This window comes from Megascapheus bottae, chromosome X (genome assembly GCF_031878675.1).
Source record: "Megascapheus bottae isolate mThoBot1 chromosome X, mThoBot2.hap1, whole genome shotgun sequence".
Taxonomy (NCBI): Eukaryota; Metazoa; Chordata; class Mammalia; order Rodentia; family Geomyidae; genus Megascapheus; species Megascapheus bottae.
The window spans coordinates 49,841,473-49,865,468 of record NC_143547.1 but is presented as its reverse complement, the minus strand read 5'-3'; the positions used below and the strand labels follow the sequence as shown (position 1 = coordinate 49,865,468).

The 23,996-nt window shown below is 38.1% G+C and overlaps 1 protein-coding gene across 3 annotated transcripts in view; it reads left to right on the top strand.

Annotated features, from left to right (window-relative positions):
* The window catches only part of Atrx (ATRX chromatin remodeler), a 183,493-nt gene that overhangs the window by 81,349 nt on the left and 78,148 nt on the right, over nucleotides 1-23,996 (top strand). For all 3 annotated transcript variants that reach the window (XM_090326029.1, XM_090326027.1, XM_090326028.1), the window contains 6 exons: nucleotides 8,982-9,115; nucleotides 9,817-9,993; nucleotides 13,043-13,136; nucleotides 18,460-18,562; nucleotides 21,641-21,862; nucleotides 23,410-23,551. In XM_090326029.1, coding sequence (XP_090182155.1) covers nucleotides 8,982-9,115; nucleotides 9,817-9,993; nucleotides 13,043-13,136; nucleotides 18,460-18,562; nucleotides 21,641-21,862; nucleotides 23,410-23,551 — 872 coding nt within the window. The remainder of the gene's footprint in view (nucleotides 1-8,981; nucleotides 9,116-9,816; nucleotides 9,994-13,042; nucleotides 13,137-18,459; nucleotides 18,563-21,640; nucleotides 21,863-23,409; nucleotides 23,552-23,996) is intronic.

The following is a 23,996-nucleotide window of genomic DNA, read 5'->3' as shown; positions in this document are numbered from 1 at the left end:
ATTGGTCAGTCTTCTGTGAATAAACAATATTTTCATTAAGCTAAAAGACTAGATCTAGATATACTTAAATAAAAGTCAATTTTCAACATACACTCACCTACTGCTTTCCTACTTAATTGATAAATATGTGTTTGTTTTGTGGGATATGAATGGGGTCCTAATATAGAGTGCTAAAGGCATATTTATTCATCTGGGAATTTCAAAAGTAGACCATTACAGCTAGATCTGAAAGAGTTTAGAATTTGATTTTTTTGTTTACCAGTCCTGGCTTGAACTCAGGGCCCGAGCACTATCCTTGGGCTTTCTCAAGGCTAGCGCTCTTCCACTTGAGCCTCAGCACCACTTCTGGCCTTTTCTGTATGTGTGGTACCAAGGAATAGAACCCAGGGCTTCGTGCATGAGAGGCGAACACTCTACTACTAGGCCACACTTCTAGCCCCCTTGTTTCCTTTTTTTTCTGGTGGGTCATGGGGCTTGAACTGGGCCTGGGCATTGTCCCTGAGCGCTTCAGATTAAGGCTACCACCCTACCCTTGAGCCAAGCCCCATTTCCCGTTTTGTAGAGGTTAATTGGAGATGAGTCTCAGATTCTTTTATGCGTGGGCTGGCTTTGAACCTTGATCCTCAGATCTCAGCCTTCTGAGTAGCTAGGATTACAGGCGTGAGCCACTGTGCAGGCTCCTTGATTCCTTTTTAAAAGATGCTTTTATTTTTCATTTTCATAGACTTATCCTATGCATTTTTTTTACCAGCCCTGGGGCTTGAATTCTGGGCCTGGGCACTGTCCTTGAGCTTCTGTTCAAGGCTAACACTGTACCACTTGAGCCATAGAATCACTTCTAGCTTTTTCTGTTTGTGGTATTGAGGAATTGAACCCAGGGCTTCATGCATGCTAGGCAAGCACTCTACCACTAAGCCACATTACCAGCCTATCCTATGAATTTTTTGAGGCCTTAAATATTTAGTTGCTGATAGTCTTAATCATATTCAAACACAATATCCTTATTTAACAATGAGAAATGATCTTTCATATTTAACCACCAAATAAGAATGTTGTAAAGGTATAATTTTTGTTATAGCATGTCAAAATATAACAGTTTTATCCTTTCTGTAATTGATAAGTATTTTTTGGAAAGTATCTTTAATTCCATCTTGTATTTAAGGTAAAAAAAAAGTGCAACATTGTTAAGTACCTTTGAGAGGAGATGGATTTTTTTCTTGTGTCTTTATACTCACATTTATAAAATATACAATTAATGACTTGTCTAATATCTACTATACCAGTGAACTATCTACTATGCATGGGGTATTTCATCATGATGGGTATCCATTATGTACTTGCATTGTTTTAGGATAGGTGATGTATTTGAGAATTTTTGAACATTGAAAACTTGTTCATTGATCCTTACTAAGTTGTGGTATTATTTTTTGTGATTTCATATTTTCAAGTGGGGTATATTCTGGTAGTGGGCATGTTGTAATTGTAAATTTGTACACAATTATGCAGTTGTGTATAAATTATATATACATTTCATCTGCTTTGTAGTATTGTAGTAGTAGAATTGTAATGCATTTTAGTATTGATATTTCAGGAGAGGTAAATAGTGTATTCTTTCAAATGCTTGTTTGTACACAATAAATTTGTGTAAAACTATTTCTTGGTCAAGCACTTAATTTAAACTAAACTGCCACTTTTCACACTTATATAAGTTCATCAGAATTGATGATAGAGATGCGTTTATAGCCAAAGAAGTTAGACTTTTTTTGCCAGTCCTGGGGCTTGAACTCAGTCAGGGCTTGGGAGCTGTCCTTCAGCTTTCTCAAGGCTAGTGCTGTACCACTTGAGTCACAGAACCACTTTGGATGTATGTGGTACCCAGGAATCGAATCCGGGTCTTAGTACATGCTAGGCAAGCACTCTACCACTAGGCCAAACTCCCAGACCCAAGTTTAACTTTAATAGAAATGAACTTGCTATTCAACATAAAGTATCATTTATCTAACTATATATCCAAGTTTGCCTTAAATTTCCATCCTTTGTTCACCTCCAAGTAGCTACCATACCTAGATTTACTATTTTCATTTACCACTTGTACTGTTATGGTGTATTTAACAATATTAGAAGTGAGGATTATTATCTTTGGGTTATTCTTTATATATAGTTTGTAGAAAAAGTACTAAAACTGTGGTTTTGAGAGTAAAAATTCTCAGTTTACTATCTCCTGAAAGTTGGGATTTTTAATATGAATACCTTTTCTTGCCAATACATGTGTACATACTTTCTTGCTCCTAGCAGTATTCTAGAAGTTTTTCTCAGTTTCTTTGTGGGTGGGATCATATAGTTTTTGTGTGGGTCAGGGATTGAACTCTGCATGGGCGCTGACCCTGAGTTCTTCAGCTCAAGGTTACCACCTTACCCCTGGGCCTGGGCGTTGTCCCTGAGGTCTTCAGCTCAAGGCTACCACCCTACCCTTGAGCCAAGCCCCACTTTTTCTAGAGGTTAATTGGAGATAAAAGTCTCAGGTCCTTTGTGCCTGGGTTGGCTTTGAACCTTGATCCTAAGATCTCAGCCCCCAGGGTAGCCAGGATTACAGGCCTGAGCCACCAGTTGGCATAGGTTTTTTTTTTCCTTATAGAAACAAAATCTAATATGGGGCTTGCTTGAGGAAACTGCCCAGTGTTTAATGCAGGGTTTCCTTCATAACCTAGTCCTACTGTACTAGATTATTTTCCTCAAAAACAGCTTGGGTTTTAGTGTCAGCAGATAAAATTCATTTTTCGGACTTCATACTGGTCCTTAAATGACAAATATAAGTTGGAATAGATCCTATACTCATTTATCAGGCATAGTAAATACTAAACTGGTTCTCTAATATGACCAAATGCCATAGAATTTTGTGTTAACTTTTATTTTTTTAAGATTCTGTGTGTAGACTTAGACAAAAAAAATATCAGAGAGTCTACATTGTGTATATTCAGGCCCATTTAACCAATATAGCTTTTTTTGTTGTTTTGGTGGATCGTGGGACTTGAACTCTGGGTGCTGTCCATGAGGCTACCACCTTACCCTTTGAGCCACAGCGCTACTTCCTGTTTTCTAGTGGTTAATTGGAGTTAAGAGTCTCACAAACTTTAGTGCCCCGAGTGGCTTTGAATCTTTGAATTGCGATCCTCCTGAGTAGTTAGGATTATAGGTGTGAGCCACCATGCCAGGCTTAGGCAGTTGTTATTGCCTAATTAGTATGTGCTTAAGCCTGTGATTTTATTCAGAATTCTGTTAACTGTATTGTATTGTGATATTGTACAGAATGCTGAAAAAACGATTTTTAAACAAATCTTATTAATCTGTGTATGGTTACACAGTATTTCGGCCTTTAAAACTTGTACTTTTTATTGAACAGTTTACCTCCAATCTGGTGTTAGAGCCTCTTAAAAGATAAACAAGTAGCTGTAGCATGTATCTCAGATGGCTGTCAGTGTATTTTCTTTGATTTATTTCATTATTGGATGTGTGTGTGTGTGTGTGTGTGTGTGTGTGTGTGTCCGTGTCAGTGTATGTCAGTACTGGGGTGCCTTGGCACTGTTTCTTAACTTTTTCATTCAAGGCTGGCATACTGCTGTTTGAGCCATACTTCTACTTTTGGACTTTCCTGCCTAGGCAAGCTTCAAACTTCAATCCTAGAATCTCAGCCTCCTGAGTATATAGGATTACAGGCATGAGCCAACAGTACCTAGCCTTAAAAACCAACAAAACTCTCTTTAAAAAAATCAAAGCTTGGGTTCTTCCATTAACATACATTCGAAATCCATGTAATGTGTCCCTAATATGTATATGTATAACTCCCCTGTATTTTGCCCAGGCACAGTAATGGTTACTGCATAGAGAGTATTACACAGGCATAATAAAACTCATTGCTGATTGGAATTTAGGGTCTTAGGTTCTATTCCTGGCTTTGTTTTCTCCCGTTAAGACTTTCCCCTCTCTTAGCCTATTTCCTGAGCTATAAAATGACATAGTTGGAATTGAAGGTCCTTTCTCTTAGCTCTACATTTTATGTTGCTTTTGTTATGGCTCTTTATCTAGGCCTCCCTGGAACAAGAGATCCTTCTCTTAATCGCTTCTTTTTTAAAGAAAGGAGCAATTCCACATTTTGAAGTATTGATTGACATACTAGCAAGAGAGCGTTTACCTATCTTACTTGAGGCTAAAAGGAGAAAGTACTCATTTCCTTTCTAAATAGTATTGTAGTTTTTAAAGCCTTTTTTTAGCTTTCGAATTTTTTTCTGATTGTTTTATTGGACTCATTTTTATGTTCTTTTTGCTTTCTTTCCATAGAGAAAGTTATAATAAGGCATTATCTTAGTGTTTATTATGTAATTGAGCAGATTTTTAATTTGTGAACATTTTTATTTATTTATTTTATTTTTTATATTTTTGCCAGTACTGGGGCTTGAGCTCAGGGCCTGAGCACTGGCCTTGGACATTCTCAAGGCTAGAGCTCTACCATTTGAGCCTCAACACCACTTCTGGCCTTTTTTCCCCACGTATATGGTACCGAGGAATCAAACCCGGGTCTTCGTGCATGTAAGGCAAGCACTCTTATCACTAGGCCAAACTCCTGGCCCCAGTTTGTGAACATTTGAGAGTCTGTTACTTAGTTCTCATGCACCAATTCCAATCATTATTTGTTTGTGGAGGTTTTCCTTTCCTCCTATATTGTTTTGCTTTCTCCCCCTCTTCCCTGCCTTTCAGGAAAATAGAAGCGTGGCTCCATTACCTCCGGCTCTGCTCAGGTTATCTGCCACCAGAGTGGCATAGTCTGTGCTTCTAATGCTTCTAATAGAGTCATGGCTGCTTTGGATACTACACCTGCCCCAAGATGTAATATTGAGCATTGAGATTTCAGGGGCAGTACCTTGTTGCCTGGATGATTTTCTCAGAACCGTCTTGGAAAACCTCAAGAAAGGAAACTTCAGAGCAAACAGAATCAACTAGGGATCATGACTATACATCCATCACAGGCATGCCAGCATGGGTTCAGCCGAGGCCTCCAAAATGACGCTTTGCCAGCTTCAGCTGGTTCTCAAGTGGTGATGTCCTTTGAAGTCTCTGTGGCCCGTGACTCCAGAGTTAAGGTAGTGGAGTTTCCCTTTAAAGCATCTCACAGCAGGCTTTGTAGATGGGACACATCTCAAACTCAGCATGCTTGCTGTCTACCTAGGTTGAAGGTTGACCTCAACTCTGGGCTCCTTGAAATTTTGAGATATAGTAGGTTAGATTTGAGCCATCAGTTATCATTATGTACTGTTCCTAATTTATGCAAAAGGATTTTATTTTTTAGGAACGTTCTTAATTTACTTGGCTCTACGTAAGATTTTTCTTTTATCAAAAATGTGATGTGGGGGCAAATATAATACTTTGTCTTAGGTAAAGCCTAGGGAGTTGCCACCATTTAATATTTAGTAATTTGGAGAAAGACCACTGTTCTCTGAAGTTTATACTTTTCTTGCTTTAAAGTGACTAATTATTCAGTTTCTGAAGGTTGGTGATAAGTTGTAATTCTTCACTATATAGTTTTGATTCCTTTTTCTGTAATTGCATGATTTATTAATTGATATCCGATTGTACCTGATTATCTCATATGCATCATATTTCTTTGTTTCTTGACAGTCCAGAACTTGACATTGAATTAGGTAGGTTGACATATTTTGACCTTCCATTTAGTAGATATGTTGTTAGGAATTGTTAGGAAAAGATTAAAAGAAGAAAATTTATGCTGCTGTTTACAATTATGCCAGGCTTTTTTTTTTTACAGCTAATAGGAATTTTAGAACTTTTGGTATTTGTAAACACCAATTGAACTCAGTTATTGAAGTAATAGATTGAGATTCAGAATTTAATTTTGGTAGCTCTTATTGATCTATGCAAATGATGTAAGATTGGCTATTTTAAGTTCTTGAGAACTGTTTTTCATTTGGCAATCCACTGGTCAACACTTTACAAGTGGGTTTTTTTTGGCTAGTTGTGGGGCTTGAGCTCAGGGCCTGAGCACTGTCCTTGAGCTTTCTCAAGGCTAGATCTTTACCACTTGAGCCACAGCACGGTTTCTGGCTTTTTCTATGTAAGTGGTACTGAGGAATCAAACCTGGGTCTTTGTACATGGTAGGTCAGCACTCTACCACTAAGCCAAATTCCCAGGCCCAATTCTTTAAAAGTTTTATGCACATGAACATTCATTTTAAAATTCATTGCTCAAGTTAATTTGAGAACAGTTTTTCTGGTATATGAAAAATGAGAGTATAGCTTTTATTGAAGATTTTAGAGATATTTTCCATAAAGATGCTTCCATTCTATTTAAAGAAGATATCCTTTATTCTGAAACTATTTTGTGATATGTGACATGTGTTACATGTGGGCCTTTTTGTAAAATGAGAAAAGTAAACATTATTTGCATTTAATTTTCTTGCTTGGCAAAACAAGAGCCTATTAATGATCTGTTTTTAAAGTGTTAACTCTATGCAATTCCAAGTCAACAAACCATTGGTCTAGAAGTATTAAGAGCAAAAGCTTTAGAATTCAATTCCAGTGAAACTTAAATTGGAGTGATATAATCTATATATTCCCTTGAAATATAAAATGGAGCAGAGACCTCTCAGAATACCAAATTCATGGTGGTTTTCTTTTACCAATTAGTGATTTTTCTATGTTCGCTCATATAATAAACATTTATGGAAGTGACTGCTTACTTTGGTTCAGTCTAGGCATTTTGGGGTATAAATAACAGGGAACATTCTACTTGTAGAGACTGAGGAAGTTTTAGCATACATTAACATCTCCTGCCATTGAAAAAATAACTCTTATTTTTGGTGAATAATGTTGGCACTTCAGCTTGGGGCCTCTCCCTTGCTAGTCAAGCAGTCTATTGCTGAGTAATACCACTAGTCCTTTTTTGCACTTATTATTTTGATTTAAGGTCTTATTTATTTATTTATTTTTGCCCAGTAATGTTCTTGGACCACTATCTAGAGTTAATTACTGTAGCTAGGAAGATGGGCATCCTATTACACTTAACTTTTTCCATTGATATGGAGTCTTGTGAACTTTTTCCTGGGCTAGACTGAAACTTATTCCCTGCCCCACCCCCGGGGTTATGGCACTTGAACTCTGGGACTGGGTGGTGTACCTGAGATCTTCAGCTCAAGGTTAGTGCTCTACCACTGGAGTCACAGAACGACTTCTGGTTTTCTGGTGGTTAATTGGAGATGAGTCTCGTGGACTTTTGTGCCCAGGCTGGTTTTGAACCGTGATTCTCAGATCTCAGCCTCCTGAGTAGCTAGGATTATAGGCTGAGCCACCAGTGCCTGGCTAGACTGAGACTTCTATCTTCTTAATCTCAGCCTCCTAAGTAGCTGGAAAGATAGGTACATGCCATGCAATGAGGTATTAGTTGAGAAGGAGTCTTAACAGAGTTTTGCCTGGGGAGATATAGAAATTTGATCCTCTTGATCAGCCTCTCAGGTAGCGAGAATTCAACTTGTGAGCCCTAGCCCCAAATGAAAAATCATTTCTTCATGCTTTGAAATGTGAACACAGTCAGACATGAAAAGAGGTGTTTCCAATTCAGAAATCAAGGAAGATTCTATCATCTCATTTGTTAAGATGATGCTTGAGCTGGTTAGTTGTGATTACTAAATGTATAATTATACTATTGAAATTAGCTCATGGCAAATTATTGGATTCTTGCCATTTTCTTTGAATATTTATACAACGTATTTCTTTGTTATTGTGATTTATGAATTTATGATAAGAATGCCTACCCTGATGAAATACCTTGTTTCATACAAAAGCTTCATGCTTACTTTTTTTTGTGGGTCATGGGGCTTGAACTCGGCCTGCCTGGGTGCTTTCCCTGAGCTCTTCAGCTCAAGGCTACCACCCTACCCTACCCTTGAGCCAAGCCCCACTGTTTCTAGAGGTTAATTGGAGTCTCAGGTCCTATTGTGTTCAGGCTGGCTTTGAACCTTGATCCTCAGATCTCAGCCTCCTGAGTGTATGTGTGTGTGTGTGTGTGTGTGTGTATGTGTGTGTGTGTATACACACATATATGCACACATATTCCTTTTTGGTGCTGGCACTGGGGCTTCAACTCAAGGTCTCATATGCTTGCTTGGCTTTTTTGTTCAAGAATGGTACTCTACCACTTGGGTTACAACTCCACTGTACCAGCTATTTGCTGGTAAATTGGAGATGAGTCTCATTAACTTTTCTGGCCTGGCTGGCTTTGAGTCTGTATCCTCAGATCTTATCCTTCTGAGTAGCTGTTGTGAGCTACCGGGTCCTGACAATCATAGGAATGTATTTTAGCATGATCATATTAGTAAAGGAATTATTTTCTCATGTGCTTTTAGTAATTGATTTTTCTATTAACAAGTTTGTCTTTGAGTAGCCCCTTGAGAAATTTTATTGAGAGTGATGCTATTGTGCTGTTTCTGAAAGTGATGACTCATGATAATATGTATTCTTTTCCTGTGTATATTGAATGTTTCTAATCATGTTCCTTCTCTGCATTAACTTGAATATTATTAGATTTCTTATTGCTTTAGTACCTAATACTTGGTGATACTTTGATCTGGTTAATAGATTTATGGAATAAAGTGAAGCTGATTTTCAACAATATCCTAGATTGAGTCACTGTTTGATAATAGAATGGTTTATTAATATTCATTTTTCAGCAACATGTTTTGCTGTTGAGTAAAACTTCTCTGGAGTTTTGTCTTGTGTGATTTACCACTACTGGCTCGTCTCCCATTGTGTTTGCTGGGTGATATAGCAATGGAAACTTTTGAGCATCATGTTGGAATTGGTCAAAACAGTAATAAGATAAAATTATTAACATTTCAATTTTGATAACAGAATTATCTTTTCAATTGGTATATTTCACCCCCAAATATATCGTTTTTTATTGTTCTTTTACTCTCAAGAATTGCCAAGAAGATGCTTTTAGAAGAAATTAAAGCCAATCTTTCCTCTGATGAGAATGGGTCTTCAGATGATGAGCCAGAAAAAGAGAAAAAAAGAAATGGAAAACAAGTTGAAGTCAATCCAGGAGATAAAGGTGAGCTCCCCAGAGAGAGGCACTGGATGCCATCAATTAATTATTTGAGCTGTTCAGTCCTTGAATATCAGTAAATATAAACTTTCTTAGTACATACATATTCAAGCTTATTAAAATATTTAAAGCTTTTTTTGCTTATAATATTTAAAGCTTTTTCTCTTGTGATAATTATGGAAGCTCTTTTCATTTAGTCAGTGACAATAAACAGATGAATTTTAAGCAAAATATGCTTGAAAGTGATAGGTACCTGTGATACTTCAATAATAATGAGATATCAAGTGTGATGTGGAAGACTACCTTTCACCAGCTCTACATTGTGTGTGCACAGCTCTGATGTCTGCTTTAAGTTATGTTATTTTTTAGTAACAATGATTTTGAAATTTTTTTCTTATTTTAAATTATTGGTAAATAGTTGTTTAAAATGGTTACATTCCTAAAGTCAGGCTATTAAGTATAATACATCTTGGTCAATGTCACCTTTTCCTTTGTTCTCTATTTTCCGTTCCCATCCCTGCCCTCAAGTTATATAGTTCATTTTTTTGCATAATGTACCTTGAATATAATGACTGCATTTGCTACCTTCCTCCCTCCATTTGTGTGCTCCCCTTTGCCTACCCCTACCCCCTTGAAACATGTTTGGAAAACAGTTTAAGTGAAAATATGGACTACAGAAGGACTTACTGATACTGGTTTTCATTTAGACACAGAAAATCCAATCAATTCGGAATCAGATTCAGATTCTGTAGAATCTAAGAAGCCAAGGTACAGACATAGGCTTTTGAGGCACAAGCTGAGTATGAGTGATGGAGAATCTGGAGAAGAAAAAAAGGCAAAACCTAAAGAACACAAAGAAGTCAAAACCCGAAATAGAAGGAAGGGTAAGATATTTGCATTCTGATTGGAAGAAACATACTGGTTTCACATTCATAATTACAGGAAGGAGATAAGGTGGGTCTATGAAACAAATTGCTCTACTCAGACTGAGAACCTCTTAAGTAAAATATTTAGAGTAGGAAGATGACCTTGAAACTTGAGATAACACTAGGAGTTTTTTAAACCTTTTATTATTATACATATTCACAGTAAAATGATCAATAAATATTACTTAATATAAGTTTATAGGCTACATATAAAAGAAAAGCTACACACAACAAAAAATGCTTTCTTATGGAAACAATGAAGGCTAGTAATGTTATGTATAAAACTTGACTTGTATATAGTCTGATTGTTTTAATTACAGTAAAAGTCTGAGATTTCTTTTTTGGCCCTCTTGTTCTTTGCAGTACTGGAGTTTGAACTCAGAGCATTAATTACACTTCCTAGCAGACAATTTATCAGTGGAACCATATCCCTAGTCTTTTTTTTTGTACTGCTGTTATTTTTCAAATAGAGTTTTGCTTTTTGCCAGAGTAGATTGTACCACAGTGCTGTTTATGTTTTTATATAGCTAGTATGGAAGACCCACATCACCATGTTCAGCTTTTAATGGATTGAAATAGAATCTTGTGAGCTTTTTCCCATGCTATTTCTATCCTCAAACTATTATCCTCCTGATCTCTTTCTCGAAAGTAGCTAGAATTACTGGTGTGAGTTGACTCACTGCAGTCACTTTTTTGTTGCTGTTGTTGTTTTGTTTTGGAGTGTGAGGCAAGTCCTAAGGCTTGAACTTAGGGCCTGGATGTTGTCCCTCAGCTTTTTGTGTTTTACAACTTGAGCCACAGCTCCACTTACGACCTTTCACCCCATCCCTCTTTTTTTTTTTGGATTCACAAAAATATATATATATATAAAAAAGAAGAATCTTATGGACTTTTCCTGCCAGGACTGGCTTTAAACCATCATCCTTAGATCTCAGTTTGCTAAGTAGCTTGAATTATAGCACTTGGCTTTTTTTGTTGTTGTTAAGGTAGATTCTCAATCTGTAGCCCAGGCTGGCCTTGAAATGAAGACTTCGTGCCTTGGTCTCCTGAGTGTTGGGAGAAAATGTGTGTGCCAACATGTTCAGAGTGAGTCCTTATCCATTGAGGGGCTTCTAAGTCCACATTAAATACTAAGGATACAAAAATGAAGAAGGAGATCGTTGGTACAATGCTTTTCAGTCACTACATGTGAATCACTTTGGGGAATGCTAAAATAGGTGAAACTGAGGGATCTGTGAAATGAAACCATGCACAGGAGGACATATACTACATGTTGTGGAGGCTAAACCAAGTTGATTTCATGTAGTGGAGAATGGAATAGTAATAGTGCTCACTACAAGTTCGGAGGGGACTATACACGAGTTTGAATAATAAGTGCTAAGGTGTAGGGCATTATAATTCACATGAATTTATTACTTTTTTTCCCCAGTTCTGGGGCTTGAACTCAGGGCCTAGGCTCTGTTTCTTAGCCTCATTGTGATCAAGGCTAGTGCTCCACCACTTGAGCCATAGCACCACTTCCGGGCTTTTTCTGTTTATGTGGTACTAAAGTATTGAATCCCGGGCTAAATGTATGCTAGGCAAGAACTCTCCCACTAAGCCACATTCCCAGCCTATTACATATTTTGTGTAGAACTACAAGAGATGGGGGCCGGGAGTTTGGCCTAGTGGTAGAGTGCTTGCCTAGCATGCATGCAGACCCGGGTTCAATTCCTTGGTACCACATACATAGAAAAAAGCCAAAAGTGGTGCTAAGGCTCAAGTGGTAGAACTCTAGCCTTGAGAAAGTCCAAGATAGTGCTCAGGCCCTGAGCTCAAGCCCAGGACTGGCAAAAAAAAAAGAACTACAAGAGATGATTATGAAGGTTCCCAGCGCATAGAAATGTTGGATGATTTTTTTGTTACCACAGTGGAACTTGAACTCAGGACCTTGCTGTCTTAGCTTTTTTGCTCAAGTCTGGTGGTCTACAGCTTGAGCAACACCTCCACTTGCATATTTCTACTGTTAGTTGGAGATAAGAGTTTCATGGTCTTTTCTGCCTTAGTTGGCTTTGAACCTCACTTCTCCGATCTCAGCCTATTATCTATAAGGGGATATTCTGGCTAAGGCAGGGATGTCTAGACACTTCATGGATTCATTAATATGTGTTACCTTGTATATACATAGCTTGAAGATAATTTTGTACAATAATCTTTTTTTCTTTTTTTGGTGAGTCATGGGGCTTGACCTAGGCACTGTCCCTGAGCTCTTCAGTTCAAGGCTACTGCCTTAAGCTTGAGCCAAGCCCCACTTCCTGTTTTCTAGAAGTTAAATTGGAGATTAAAAATCTCAGGTCCTTTTGTGCCCAGGCTGGCTTTGAATCTTGATCCTTAGATCTCAGTCTTCTGAGTAGTGTAGCTAGGATTATAGGCGTGAGCCACCACACCGTGCTATACAACAATCGTAGTTCACTTTTGCATTTTGACAACAATTCAGTCACTTGAGGCCAAATACAATGCTTTCTACTTGTAGATACATATTGACCTACAGAACACTTTGGATTTGGGATAATTTTACATTTTCTGATGAGGGCTACTTAACTTGTAACATTACAGTCATTGAAAGGTAGATTGCAAGCCGGGCACTGGTGGCTCACACCTGTAATCATAGCTATTCAGGAGGCTGACCTCTGAGGATCATGGTTCAAAGCCAGGCCGAGCATGAAAGTCTGTGAGACTCTTATCTCAAACTAACCACCATAAAACAGGAAGTGGTGCTATGGCTCAAGTGGTAGAGCACTATTTTTGAGCTTAATTGCTCAGGGACAGTGCCTAGGCCCCCCAGACTTCAAACCCCACAACTTGCCAAAAAAAAAGGTATATTGTATAAGTTGTATTATACAGTCGTATATATTACTACTATTCTTACAGTGCTTTAAATTAATGTGAGATTATTGACAACTCAAGAGAATTTTGTTTCTTTTGTAAAATACTTAGCAATTGATATGCCTTTTTTTAAAAATTTAAGTGAGCAGCGAAGACTCAGAAGATACTGAGTTGCAGGAATCAGGAGTTAGTGAAGCGGTTAGTGAATCTGAAGATGACCAGAGGCCTAGAACAAGGTAATATTAAAGTTGTTTTCCAAAACTTTTAGGGAGTAATCTCAATAATTATGCCCTCAAATTATTTGAAAATGGCTTATTTATATACATATTTTGTATGTTATCGTGAAAACACACTATATACAGTTGAATTGTCGGTTGTAACTGAGTTGGCTTTTCAGTGTGTAGAAACACTCATTACTAGAGGTTTTGGTTATTAGGAAGGGCTTTATTGTGTAGTAGATAAGAAACTGTAGAAAAACTACCTCAACCTATTTTCTCTCTTCTATTTGTATAAACAGTCTATGTTCAGTTTTCTCATTTATAAAATAGAGGATTGCAGTATAATTAATTACCTTACTGGTTATTGTGGGAATTTAATGAGATAGTGCATGTAAAATGATTATAATAACTACCATGACACATAGTAATTCTTGAATGAGTGCTAATAATTGTTCTTAGTATTAGAGTACTAAAGGTGGTTTTGTTTCTTAAAAACATAAAAATTTCAACAGTTTTTTAGGTAATACCATTCTAAGATTAAGAAAAAATAAAATTTCTCCCAGAATAACATTATCCTTCCTAAAATTTAGCAAAGAGTTTATTTGTAGTATGTATCTGCATAGATGTCCCTTTGTATTTGCACGTTAAAAAAACAAATGGGTTATGGGACTTGAATTCAGCCTGTTCGCTGTCCCTGAGTGCTTTAGCTCAAGGCTACCTCCTACTCCTGGGCCTGGGCATTGTCCCTGAGCTTTTCAGCTCAAGGCCACTGCCCTACCCTTGAGCCAAGCCCCATTTCCCATTTTTTAGAGGTTAACTGGAGATAAGAGTTTCAGGTCCTTTTGTGCCCAGGCTGGCTTTGAACCTTGATCCTCTGCTCTCAGCCCCCTGAGTAGCTAGGATTACAGACATGAGCCACAGCACCTGGCTTGCACTTGGATGTTTTAAAACTTTTGTGTTTATTTAGGCTAATACTTAACAGACTATGCTTAAGAGTATAGCACTATATTATATTTTAGGAAAATATAATAATAAGGTATTACAAGAACTGTTTAAATAAGATAATTCATAAAACAAAAAATTCAGCATTTTATGCTTCAGATATAGTCTATTGTTGATGACTCATGCCTTAATCCTAGCTACTTAGGATGATAAGATTTGAAGATCATTGTTCAAAGTCTGTGAAACTCTTCTTTCCAGTTACCCACCAAAAAACTGAAAGTGGAACTGTAGCTCAGGTGGTATAGTTAGCTAGCCTTGAGAATGAAAAATGGCTTAGGGACAAGGCTCAGGCTCTGAGTTCAAGCTCCAGGACTGGCACACACACAAATAATAATAATAAAGTTTACATATAATCTTTAAAACCAAGTTGTGTAGCCATTGTCAACTGTGTGATTTCCTATCATTTCCTTTTCTCATGAAAGAACTATACTAATTAGCAGACATATTTCATTCTTCTTGCCTTAGATACTCATTTAGATTTTTATGTATTTATTTATTCAGGGCCTGGGCACTGTCCTTGAACTTTCAAGGGTAATACTCTGCCACTTGAGCCACAGCACCACTTCTGGCCTTTTCTGTGTATGTGGTCCTGAGGAATTGAACCCAGGGCTTTGTGCATGCTAAACAAGTACTCTACTGCTAGGCCAGACTTTCGGCCCCTACTTTTATTTTTGTACCAGTACTGGGGCTTGAATTCAGGGCCTAGATGCTTTCCCTTGGCATTTTTGGTGAAGGCTGGTGCTCTACTGCTTTAGCTATATCTCCACTTCTGACATTTTGCTGGTTAATTGGAGTTGAGTCTGTCCAGGCCAGCTTCAAACTGTGGTCCTCCTATCAGTCTCTTGGGTAGCTAGGATTAAAGGCATGAGCCATTGGTGCTCAGCACTTCACTACTCCTTAATAATGATAAGAAAATCATCATGATCATCATTATCATTATTATTATTAATGCCAATAGTGGGGCTTGAACATAGAACCTTCCCACTCTTGCTTAGCTTTTACATGCAAGGATGGTTCTCTACAACTTGGACCATAATTAAATTTTATGCCTTTTGGTGATTAATTAGAGGTAAGAGTCTTACTGAGAATCGTGGACTTTTCTGCCTCACCTGGCTTTGAACTACTGTACTAAGATCTGAGCCTCCTTAGTAGATAGGATTAAAGCTGTAAGCCACTAGTACCTTGTTTAAATGATTACTATTATTTTTTGACAGTCCTGAGGCTTGAACTCAGGGCCTGAGCACTGTACCTGGGCTTTCTCAGGCTAGAGCTCTATCACTTGAGCCATAGCACCACTACTGGCTTTTTCTACATATGTGGTACCCAGGAATGGAACCCTAGGTCTTTGTTCATGCTAGGCAAGCACTCTACCACTAGGCCAAACTCATGGCTCCAAATGATTATTTTTATTTTTTATTTTTTGTGGGTAATGGGGCTTGAGCTCTTCAGTTCAAGGCTACCGCCCTACCCCAGATCCTGGGCGTTTGTTCCTTGTCCCTGAGCTCTTCAGGTCAAACCTACCACCCTACCCTTGAGCCAAGCCCCACTTCCTGTTTTCTAGGGGTTAATTGGAGATTAGAGTCTTAGGTCCTTTTCTTTCATATATTTTTTATTGTATTTAATAGAAGGGTTACATGATATTTGCCAGATAGAAGGTGCATTAATTCACATACATTGATTCCCTTCCACCTGTTTTGGTCCTCATTTCCCTCCCCGCCCCACCCCTTCTTAGGTCCTTTTGTGCCTGGACTGGCTTTGAACTGTGATCCTCATATCTCAGCCTCCTGAGTAGCTAGGATTACAGGTGTGAGCCACCCGTTCTACCCAAACGATTATTTTTAATGATGGAAAAAATGTACCTAGCATAAAATTTAAGTGACTATTTAATAGTGTTAAGTAACTCATTATATAGTTTTATTTTTATTTTTATTTTTTTTTGTTGCTGGGTTCATGTATGGAGGATTTACAGTTATATTCGCCAGGTAGTAGGCGCATTACTTCTCACGCCTTGACACCCCTTCTCATGTTTTTGGTTTTTGTCCCCATTTCCCTTCCCCGTCATTATATCCTTTTTTTTTGGTGGGTCATGGGGCTTGAACTCTGGGCCTGGGCATTGTCCCTAAGCTCTTCAGTTCAAGGCTACTGTCCTACCCCTGAGCCATAACCCCATTTCCCATTTTCTGTTGATTAATTGGAGATAAGAGGCTCATATTCTTTTTTTTTTTTCGCCAGTCCTGGGCTTGGGCTCAGGGCTTGAGCACTGTCCCTGGATTTTCTCAGGGCTAGGGCTCTACCACTTGAGCCACAGCACTACTTCTGGCTTTTTGCTACATATGTGATACCGAAGAAACGAACCCGGGTCTTCGTGCATGCTAGGCAAGCACTCTCCCACTAGTCCAAACTCCCGGCCCCTCATTATATCCTTTTAAAACTATTGTCTTTTTTTTTCTTCTGCCAGTATTGGGGCTTGAAATCAGTGTCTTAGAGCTGTAGTACCTTAGCTTTTTCATTTAAGCTGCTCTGTTACCTGAACCACAGTTATACTTTCAAATTTTTGCTGGTTAATTAGAGATAAGAGTCTCAGGTACTTTGCTGTCTGGGGTAGCTTTGAACTACGATCGTCAAATCTCAGCTTCCTGAGTAGGATTACAGATGTGAGCCACTAGCACTTGGCACGACTATTCCCTTTTTTTTTTTTTTGCCAGTCCTGGGCTTAAGCTCAGGGCCTGAGCACTGTCCTAAGATTTTTCTCAAGGCTAGAGCTCTACAACTTGAGCCTTAGCACCACTTCCGGCTTTTTCTAAGTATGTGGTACCGAGGAATTGAACCTGGGTCTTCGTGCATGCTAGGCAAGCACTCTACCACTAGGCCAAACTCCCGGCACATTGGCACAACTATTCTTTAGAACGTTTTCATTTTAGAAAATGGAAACCGTGCATTAGACAATAATTTTTTATCCCTTGACGTTAGTCTCCTTCCACTCACCATACTGTTTTATGTCTCTGTGAATTAGACTACTCTAGCTAGCTATCTTCTCTATAGCTCATTTTGTGAGTGGCATATTCTAACATATCCTCAAGATTCATCCTGATTATAATATGTGTCTGTTTACTGTTGTAAAGCTGAAGAATAGCTAGGCACTGGTGGTTCATGTCTGTAATCTTAGCTACTCAGGGAGCTGAGATCTAAGGATCACAATTCAAAGCCATCCTGGACAGAAAAGTCTGTGAGACTGTTTATTTCCAATTAAGCATTAGAAAACTACAAATGGAGCAATGGCTCAGAGTGGCAGAGAACTAGCCATGAGTAAAAGGGACAATGCCCAGGCTCTGAGTTCAAGCCCCAAAACTGACAAAAAGAAAAGTTGAAGAGTGTTTCATATCTTCGTCCATTCATTTATGGATGCTTGGTTTGCTTCTACCTATTGGCAATTGTGAACAATGTTAATAGGAACATGTATGTGCAAATAATCTTTTCTGTCCCTGTTTTCAGTTCTTTTGGGTATATACTGAGTAGTAGTGTTGAATCATATGATGTTTCTATTTTTAACATTTGGGAAACCTCCATACCACTTTCCATAGTAACCACATGATTACCCGCAGTGCACAAGTATTCTCCTTTGTGTCATTCTGACCTGGCACTTGGTATTTTCTGAGCTTTTGGTTTCGGTCTAAAATAAATGGCTTCTCAGGGATAGCACCCAAGCCCTAGGATTAAGATACACACAATCTTCATGACCTTTTATGAATAAAAGAGAATGTAACTTTTACAATCTACTGAGTATATTATGTCATTTGAAGTTTTAGTAGAATAGTCCTAAATTCACTTTATCTAACTTGATCCTCTATGAAATATCCCTTTTCTCTGTACCTTGAAATGTTGGTTACTGGATTAAACTGTTGGAAAAGCTGAAACATATTTTTGGGGGGGTATCTGTTGGAAGATCTATTTTAAAACCTGTTTTTTTTGTTGCTGTTGTTTTTTTTGATCAGTCATGGGGCTTGAGACTTGAACTCTGGACCTGGGAGCTATCCCTGAGCTCTTCAGCTCAAGGCTGCCTCCCTACCACTTGAGCCACAGCACCACTTCTCATTTTCTAGTGGTTAATGGGAGATGAGTCTCACTGTCTTTAGTACCTGGGCTGGCTTTGAACCTCGATCCTCCGTTCTCAGCCTCCTAAGTAGCTAGGATTACAGGCATGAGCCACCATGCCTGGCTTGATTTGTTTTTGTTTTTTTTTTCCCATTTGTTTTTCTTTTCATTTAGGAATGTACACAAAAATATAGTATTTCCAAACACATCATGACATACTTTAATTTGCATTGAAAATTTTCTTCAGGTCTACAAAGAAAGCAGAATCGGAAGAAAATCAGAGGAGTTATAAACAAAAAAAGAAAAGGCGACGCATTAAGGTTCAAGAAGACTCATCCAGTGAAAACAAGGTAATAATGTTTGTTATGCGCTTGAAGTATAATTAATGTATTTATTTTGTCCTGTAGTTGACTATTGCTTCTTTGTATTCCATTCATATGTTACATTAATTTGTTTATTTACTGTTTATACTTTGGAAGGACTAGTTTATTGAATAGGTAACATTAATGACCTGATATTAACAGTTTTATCTGTATCTTAATTTTTATAAAAGAATTAATTAACATTGATTTTTACATCATATTTCAAATGACATGTGTATCTTAATTTTTATCTTTGTTGTCTTTTATTTTCCTGTGATTATTTCCAACTCATAGTTCCAAATGAATGAAAAGCATTTCCATCAAGGATTTGTACCTTAATTTCTTACATTTTTATTATCTTTAAGTAGTTGTACAAAGAAGTTACCATTCAATAAACCAGTGCATAATTATAATGAATCTTGATACCACCCTTTTATCATTCTTTCCTTACCCCTTCCGTCATTCTTTCCTATATATACTTTTAATTTCTAATGAAAATTTCAGAACATCCTAATTCCTTTCTTTACTTTTACAGGGATATGGAAGTTACTCAACGTGCTGTATTTTCTAACAACATAAAGCACTATCCTGAATGAGTTGCATATAATAAATATAATTCTTCAAGTCAATTTGAATTTGTTGTATTAAAAAAAACATTGCAGATATATGTTTGATTCCTTTAATACTGTTCTCTCATGGTGAAGAGTTCTTTTTTGTTGGGGTGATGCTACTAGGAATTGAACATAGGGCCTGACACATACTTTTTATTAGTCAAGCCCCTTACCACTGAGCCACATCTCTAGGTCAGAGGGGTTCATTAAGAAATTATTGTTGTTAGGACCAGGAGTTTGGCCTAGTGGTGGAGTGCGTGCCTAGCATGCATGAAGGCTCAGGTTTGATTCCTCGGTACCACATGCATAGAAAAGTGCCAGAAGTGGTGCTGAGGTTCAAGTGGTAGAGCTCTAGCTTCGAGAAAGTCCAAGGACAGTGCTAAGGCCCTGAGCTCAAGCCCCAGGACTGGCAAAAAATTATTGTTGTTAACATTCTAAAGTGTATAATTCAGTGGCATAAATTAATTTCACAAGAACAGCTTGAGACCCATTAAATATCAATCCTCATTTCCTGTCTACTCCCCTGTCATTGGTAATCTATATTTTAATTGGTGTCTCTATGAATTTGCCCCTTTTTTTCCAGTCCTGGGACTTGAACTCAGGACCTGGTCACTGTCCTTGTGCTTTCTCTAGGCTAGCGCCTTATCACTTGAGCCACAGCACCACTTCTGGCCTTTTGTATGTATGTGGCAACCAAGGAATCGAACCCTGGTCTTCGTGCATGCTAGGGAAGCACTCTATCTTTAGGTCACACTTTCGGCCCAAATTTGCTGCTTTTGTGTGAGATTGTACACGTTTTTGTATATCTGTGTTGATTATTTGATTGATAGGTTTCTGAGATTTAGTTATGTCCTATCATGTAGGAGAATTTGATTCTTTCTAAAAGTGGGTAAACCACTGTATATGTACACCATATTTTATCTGTTCATCACTTGACAAACAATAAATGTTCCCTCCTTTTGATTATTCAGAATAATGCTGTTATGAATGTGACTGTACAAATATCCACTGACTCTGCTTTTAGTTCATGTTGGTATATATAGAATAATGTATAGAATAATTCTCTTCCTCCTCCTTCCCTTCCTTCTCCCCTGTCTCCGCCTATCAATGTTTATCTTTTTTTTTGCCAGTCCTGGGGCTTGAAATCAGGGTCTGGGCACTGTCCTTGGACACATTTTGTTCAAGACTAATACTCTGCCACTTGAGCCACAATGCCACTTCCAGCCTTTTCTGTGCATGTGGGTTCTGGGGAATCAAACCCAAGGCTTCATGTATGCTAGGTGAGCATATTAGCACTAGGCCTCAGTCCTGGCTCATCAGTGTAAACCTTTCTTTGGGGGGGGATTTTTCACTCTTTTCCCCCCCTTTCTTTCCTTATTCTTTCTCCTCCCTTTCCTGTTTTTTTTAAGTTTTTATTTTTGCCAGCTCTAGGTCTTAAGCTCAGGGCCTGAGTACTGTCCTTGGACTTTCTCAAGGCTAGAGCCCTATCACTTGACCCACAGTGCCACTTCTGGCTTTTTTTCTATTTATGTGGTACTGAGGAATCAAACTTGGGTCTTTGTGCATGATACGCAAGCACTCTACCACTGGGCCAAACTCCAGCCCCCTGATTTATTTTTTCAAAGCCAGGACTCTGCCACTTGAACCATAGCTCCACTTTCTGCTCTTTGGTGGTTAGTCAGAGCTAAGAGTTTAATGGACTTTTACCTCCAGGCTGATTTCAGACCATGGTCCTTAGATCTCAACCATATAAGTAGCTAGAATTACACAATAAGTCACTAGTGCCTGGCCTTTTTTTCTAATATGGATTCACTTTCAGATTCTCAATATTATTGCCAACGTTTTTTCCCCTTATTTTTGCTTTTGTTATTCAGTAATGACCATTCAAATGAGTATGGAATGATGTATTTTTGTGGTTTTCATTTACATTTCCCAGTATGTTGAGCTTCTTTTTTGCCAGTCTTGGGACTTGAACTCAGGGCCTGGACACTGTCTTTGAGCTTTCTCCAGGCCAGCACTCTACCACTTAAGCCACGGCACCACTTACGTCCTTTTCTGTGTATGTGGTACCAGGGAATTGAACCCAGGGCTTCGTGCATGCTAGACTAGCACTCTACCACTAGACCACACTCCAGGCTGAGCCTCTTATTCATATTTTTATTTAGCTGTGTATGTACCCATTTTCTCCAGAATTATCGATTCCACTTCATAGCACATTTTAATTGAAGTTTATCTGACATTTTTTTGAGATCATGCCATATAGTTCAAGCTGTCCTCCTGTTCCTCCTGCCTCCTGAGAGTTGGGATCATAGGCACACACCACCTCTTTATTGCTAAGTATAAGTGTAAGGCATTTCAGCATTTTATCCTTTCTTGATAGTTTAAATAGCGGCATATGAAACTGACAAGTTAAAACAGCTGTTTATTGTTTACCTCTATCCTTTAAATTCCCTAGAGCCATTCTGAGGAAGAAGGAAAGGAAGAAGATGAGGATGAAGATGAGGAGGAAGAGGATGAAAATGATGATTCTAAGTCTCCTGGAAAAGGCAGAAAGAAAATCCGGAAGATTCTTAAGGATGACAAACTAAGGACAGAAACACAAAATGCTCTTAAAGAAGAGGAAGAGAGACGGAAACGTATTGCTGAGAGGGAGCGTGAGCGAGATAAATTGAGAGAAGTAATAAACATTTCTTTTTCAAATACAATATGCAGATATATAACATGGGTATATTTCAGTAGTTCAAGAGTTGAGTGTTGTAAAAAACTACAGATTTCTAGTTAAAACTGTTTTTACCTATAAGCAGATTTTATAATTTCAGAGTCCCCATTAGATTGTTATAGGATAATTAGATATGCAAGAAGGTTTGAATTTTTTTTCATGGTCCTGGGGCTTGAACTCGGGGCCTAGGTTCTGTCCTTGAGCTTCTTTTGCTCAAAGCTAGCTCTCTACCACTTGAACCATAGCATGACTTCTCACTTTTTTTGGAGATAAGCATCTCACAGACTTTATTGCCTGGGCTGGCTTTGAACTACAATTCCCTGATCTCTGCCTTCTGAGTATCTAGGATTGCAGGTTTGAGCCACAGGTTCCTGGCTTAAATTTTTTTTGGTCCTGGTACTTGAACTCTGGACTTAACTGCATTCATGACTTGATTGCATTTGGACAGTATGCATACATACATGTATGTATGTATGTATGTATACTATACACACACACGCACACATACACATACATATACATACATACTTTTTTGCTCAGTGCTAGCACTTTACCACTTGAACTACAGCTTCACTTCTGGCTTTTTTTGTGATTTAATTGGAGATGAGCATTTCTTGTACTTTCCTGCCTCAGCTGGTTTTGAACCCTGAGTCTCAGACCTTGCCCTCCTGAGTGGCTAAGATTACAGATGTGAGCTATTGGTAACCAGCTATTATATCCCCCCCTTTTTTTTTCTTTGCCAGTCCCAGGGCTTGAACTCAGGACCTGGATACTATCCCTAAACTTCTTTGCTCAAAGCTAGCACTCTACCACTTGAGCCACAGAGCCACTTCTAGCTTTTCTGTGGTATCAAGGAATCAAACCCAGGGCTTCATGCATGCTAGGCAAGCATTCTACCACTAGGCCATGTTCCTGGCCTCTCATGTCATGTTTTTTGAGCTTGTCATTTTACAACCCATGTTTCTAAATATATTCCTTTTTATAACATCTTCACTGATTTTTTTCAATGAGAGTCATGTTGCCTTCTTAATTGAGAGAGTGCTTGTTTGGGGTTGTCTTCTACATTGTAGAATTTTTATTTTTATATTTCCCTTCTGTTGTTTCTACATTTAATACCAGACATAAGCAGTCACTGTGATAACTATGTACCCTCACATGTTTTCAGATGTCCTGTCTATGAATTCAACTGGTCCTCGTTATATGTCCATTCAAATTGTAGTAGCACTGTGATAGGACAATTGGAACATTACTTTTCTCACCTAGCAGTTACTATGTTTGATTCAAACCTTTAAGCTTAATTGTTGGCATTACTGTAGCAATTCCAAGTCCTCCTGTTGATTTGACTTTGGAAGACATAGAAATCTAGACTTTATTCAGAAATAGGGGTTGTATTATATGGAAAACGTCTATATTTATGGAAAAGCTCTCTTGCTAAGATTGATACTGTGTCCTTACTTGAAAGATTTCTAGGATCTTAACTATGATCAACTCCCTTTTTATTACAGGTCATAGAAATTGAAGATGCTTCACCCACCAAGTGTCCGATAACAACCAAGCTGGTTTTAGATGAAGATGAAGAAACGAAAGAACCTTTGGTGCAGGTTCATAGAAACATGGTAATCAAATTGAAACCTCACCAAGTGGATGGTAAGAGACTACTTCATGGTTCCATTACTTTTAGTTAGATTTTTTTTAAAGTGGTATTTGGATTTCTCTGTGTACTTCACATTCTGTTAAGTCTTGGAAATCCACTGGTTCCTACTCTGATAAATCATAAGCAATTGAGGAAGAACTGAGTTGAGCAATGGTCAGCAGTGAATGTTTTAAGCAAGGAAGGTGCAAATGTGGCTTATAAACACTAATCACCAGTGGTTGACTAAGGCAAAAGACACAAATTACTTTGGGAAATGTTACTCTAGCATTTTCAGCTATTTTTTTATTAAAGAATTTGTTAACATTGATTTTTACATCATATTTCAGATGACAAGTTTAACAAACAAGTGTTCAAGAAGGGAATCTATATACAATCACTGGCACTTAGTTTTTAGAACTTAATCAAAATTAGGCTAAGGGTTTGTATGCCATAGATACA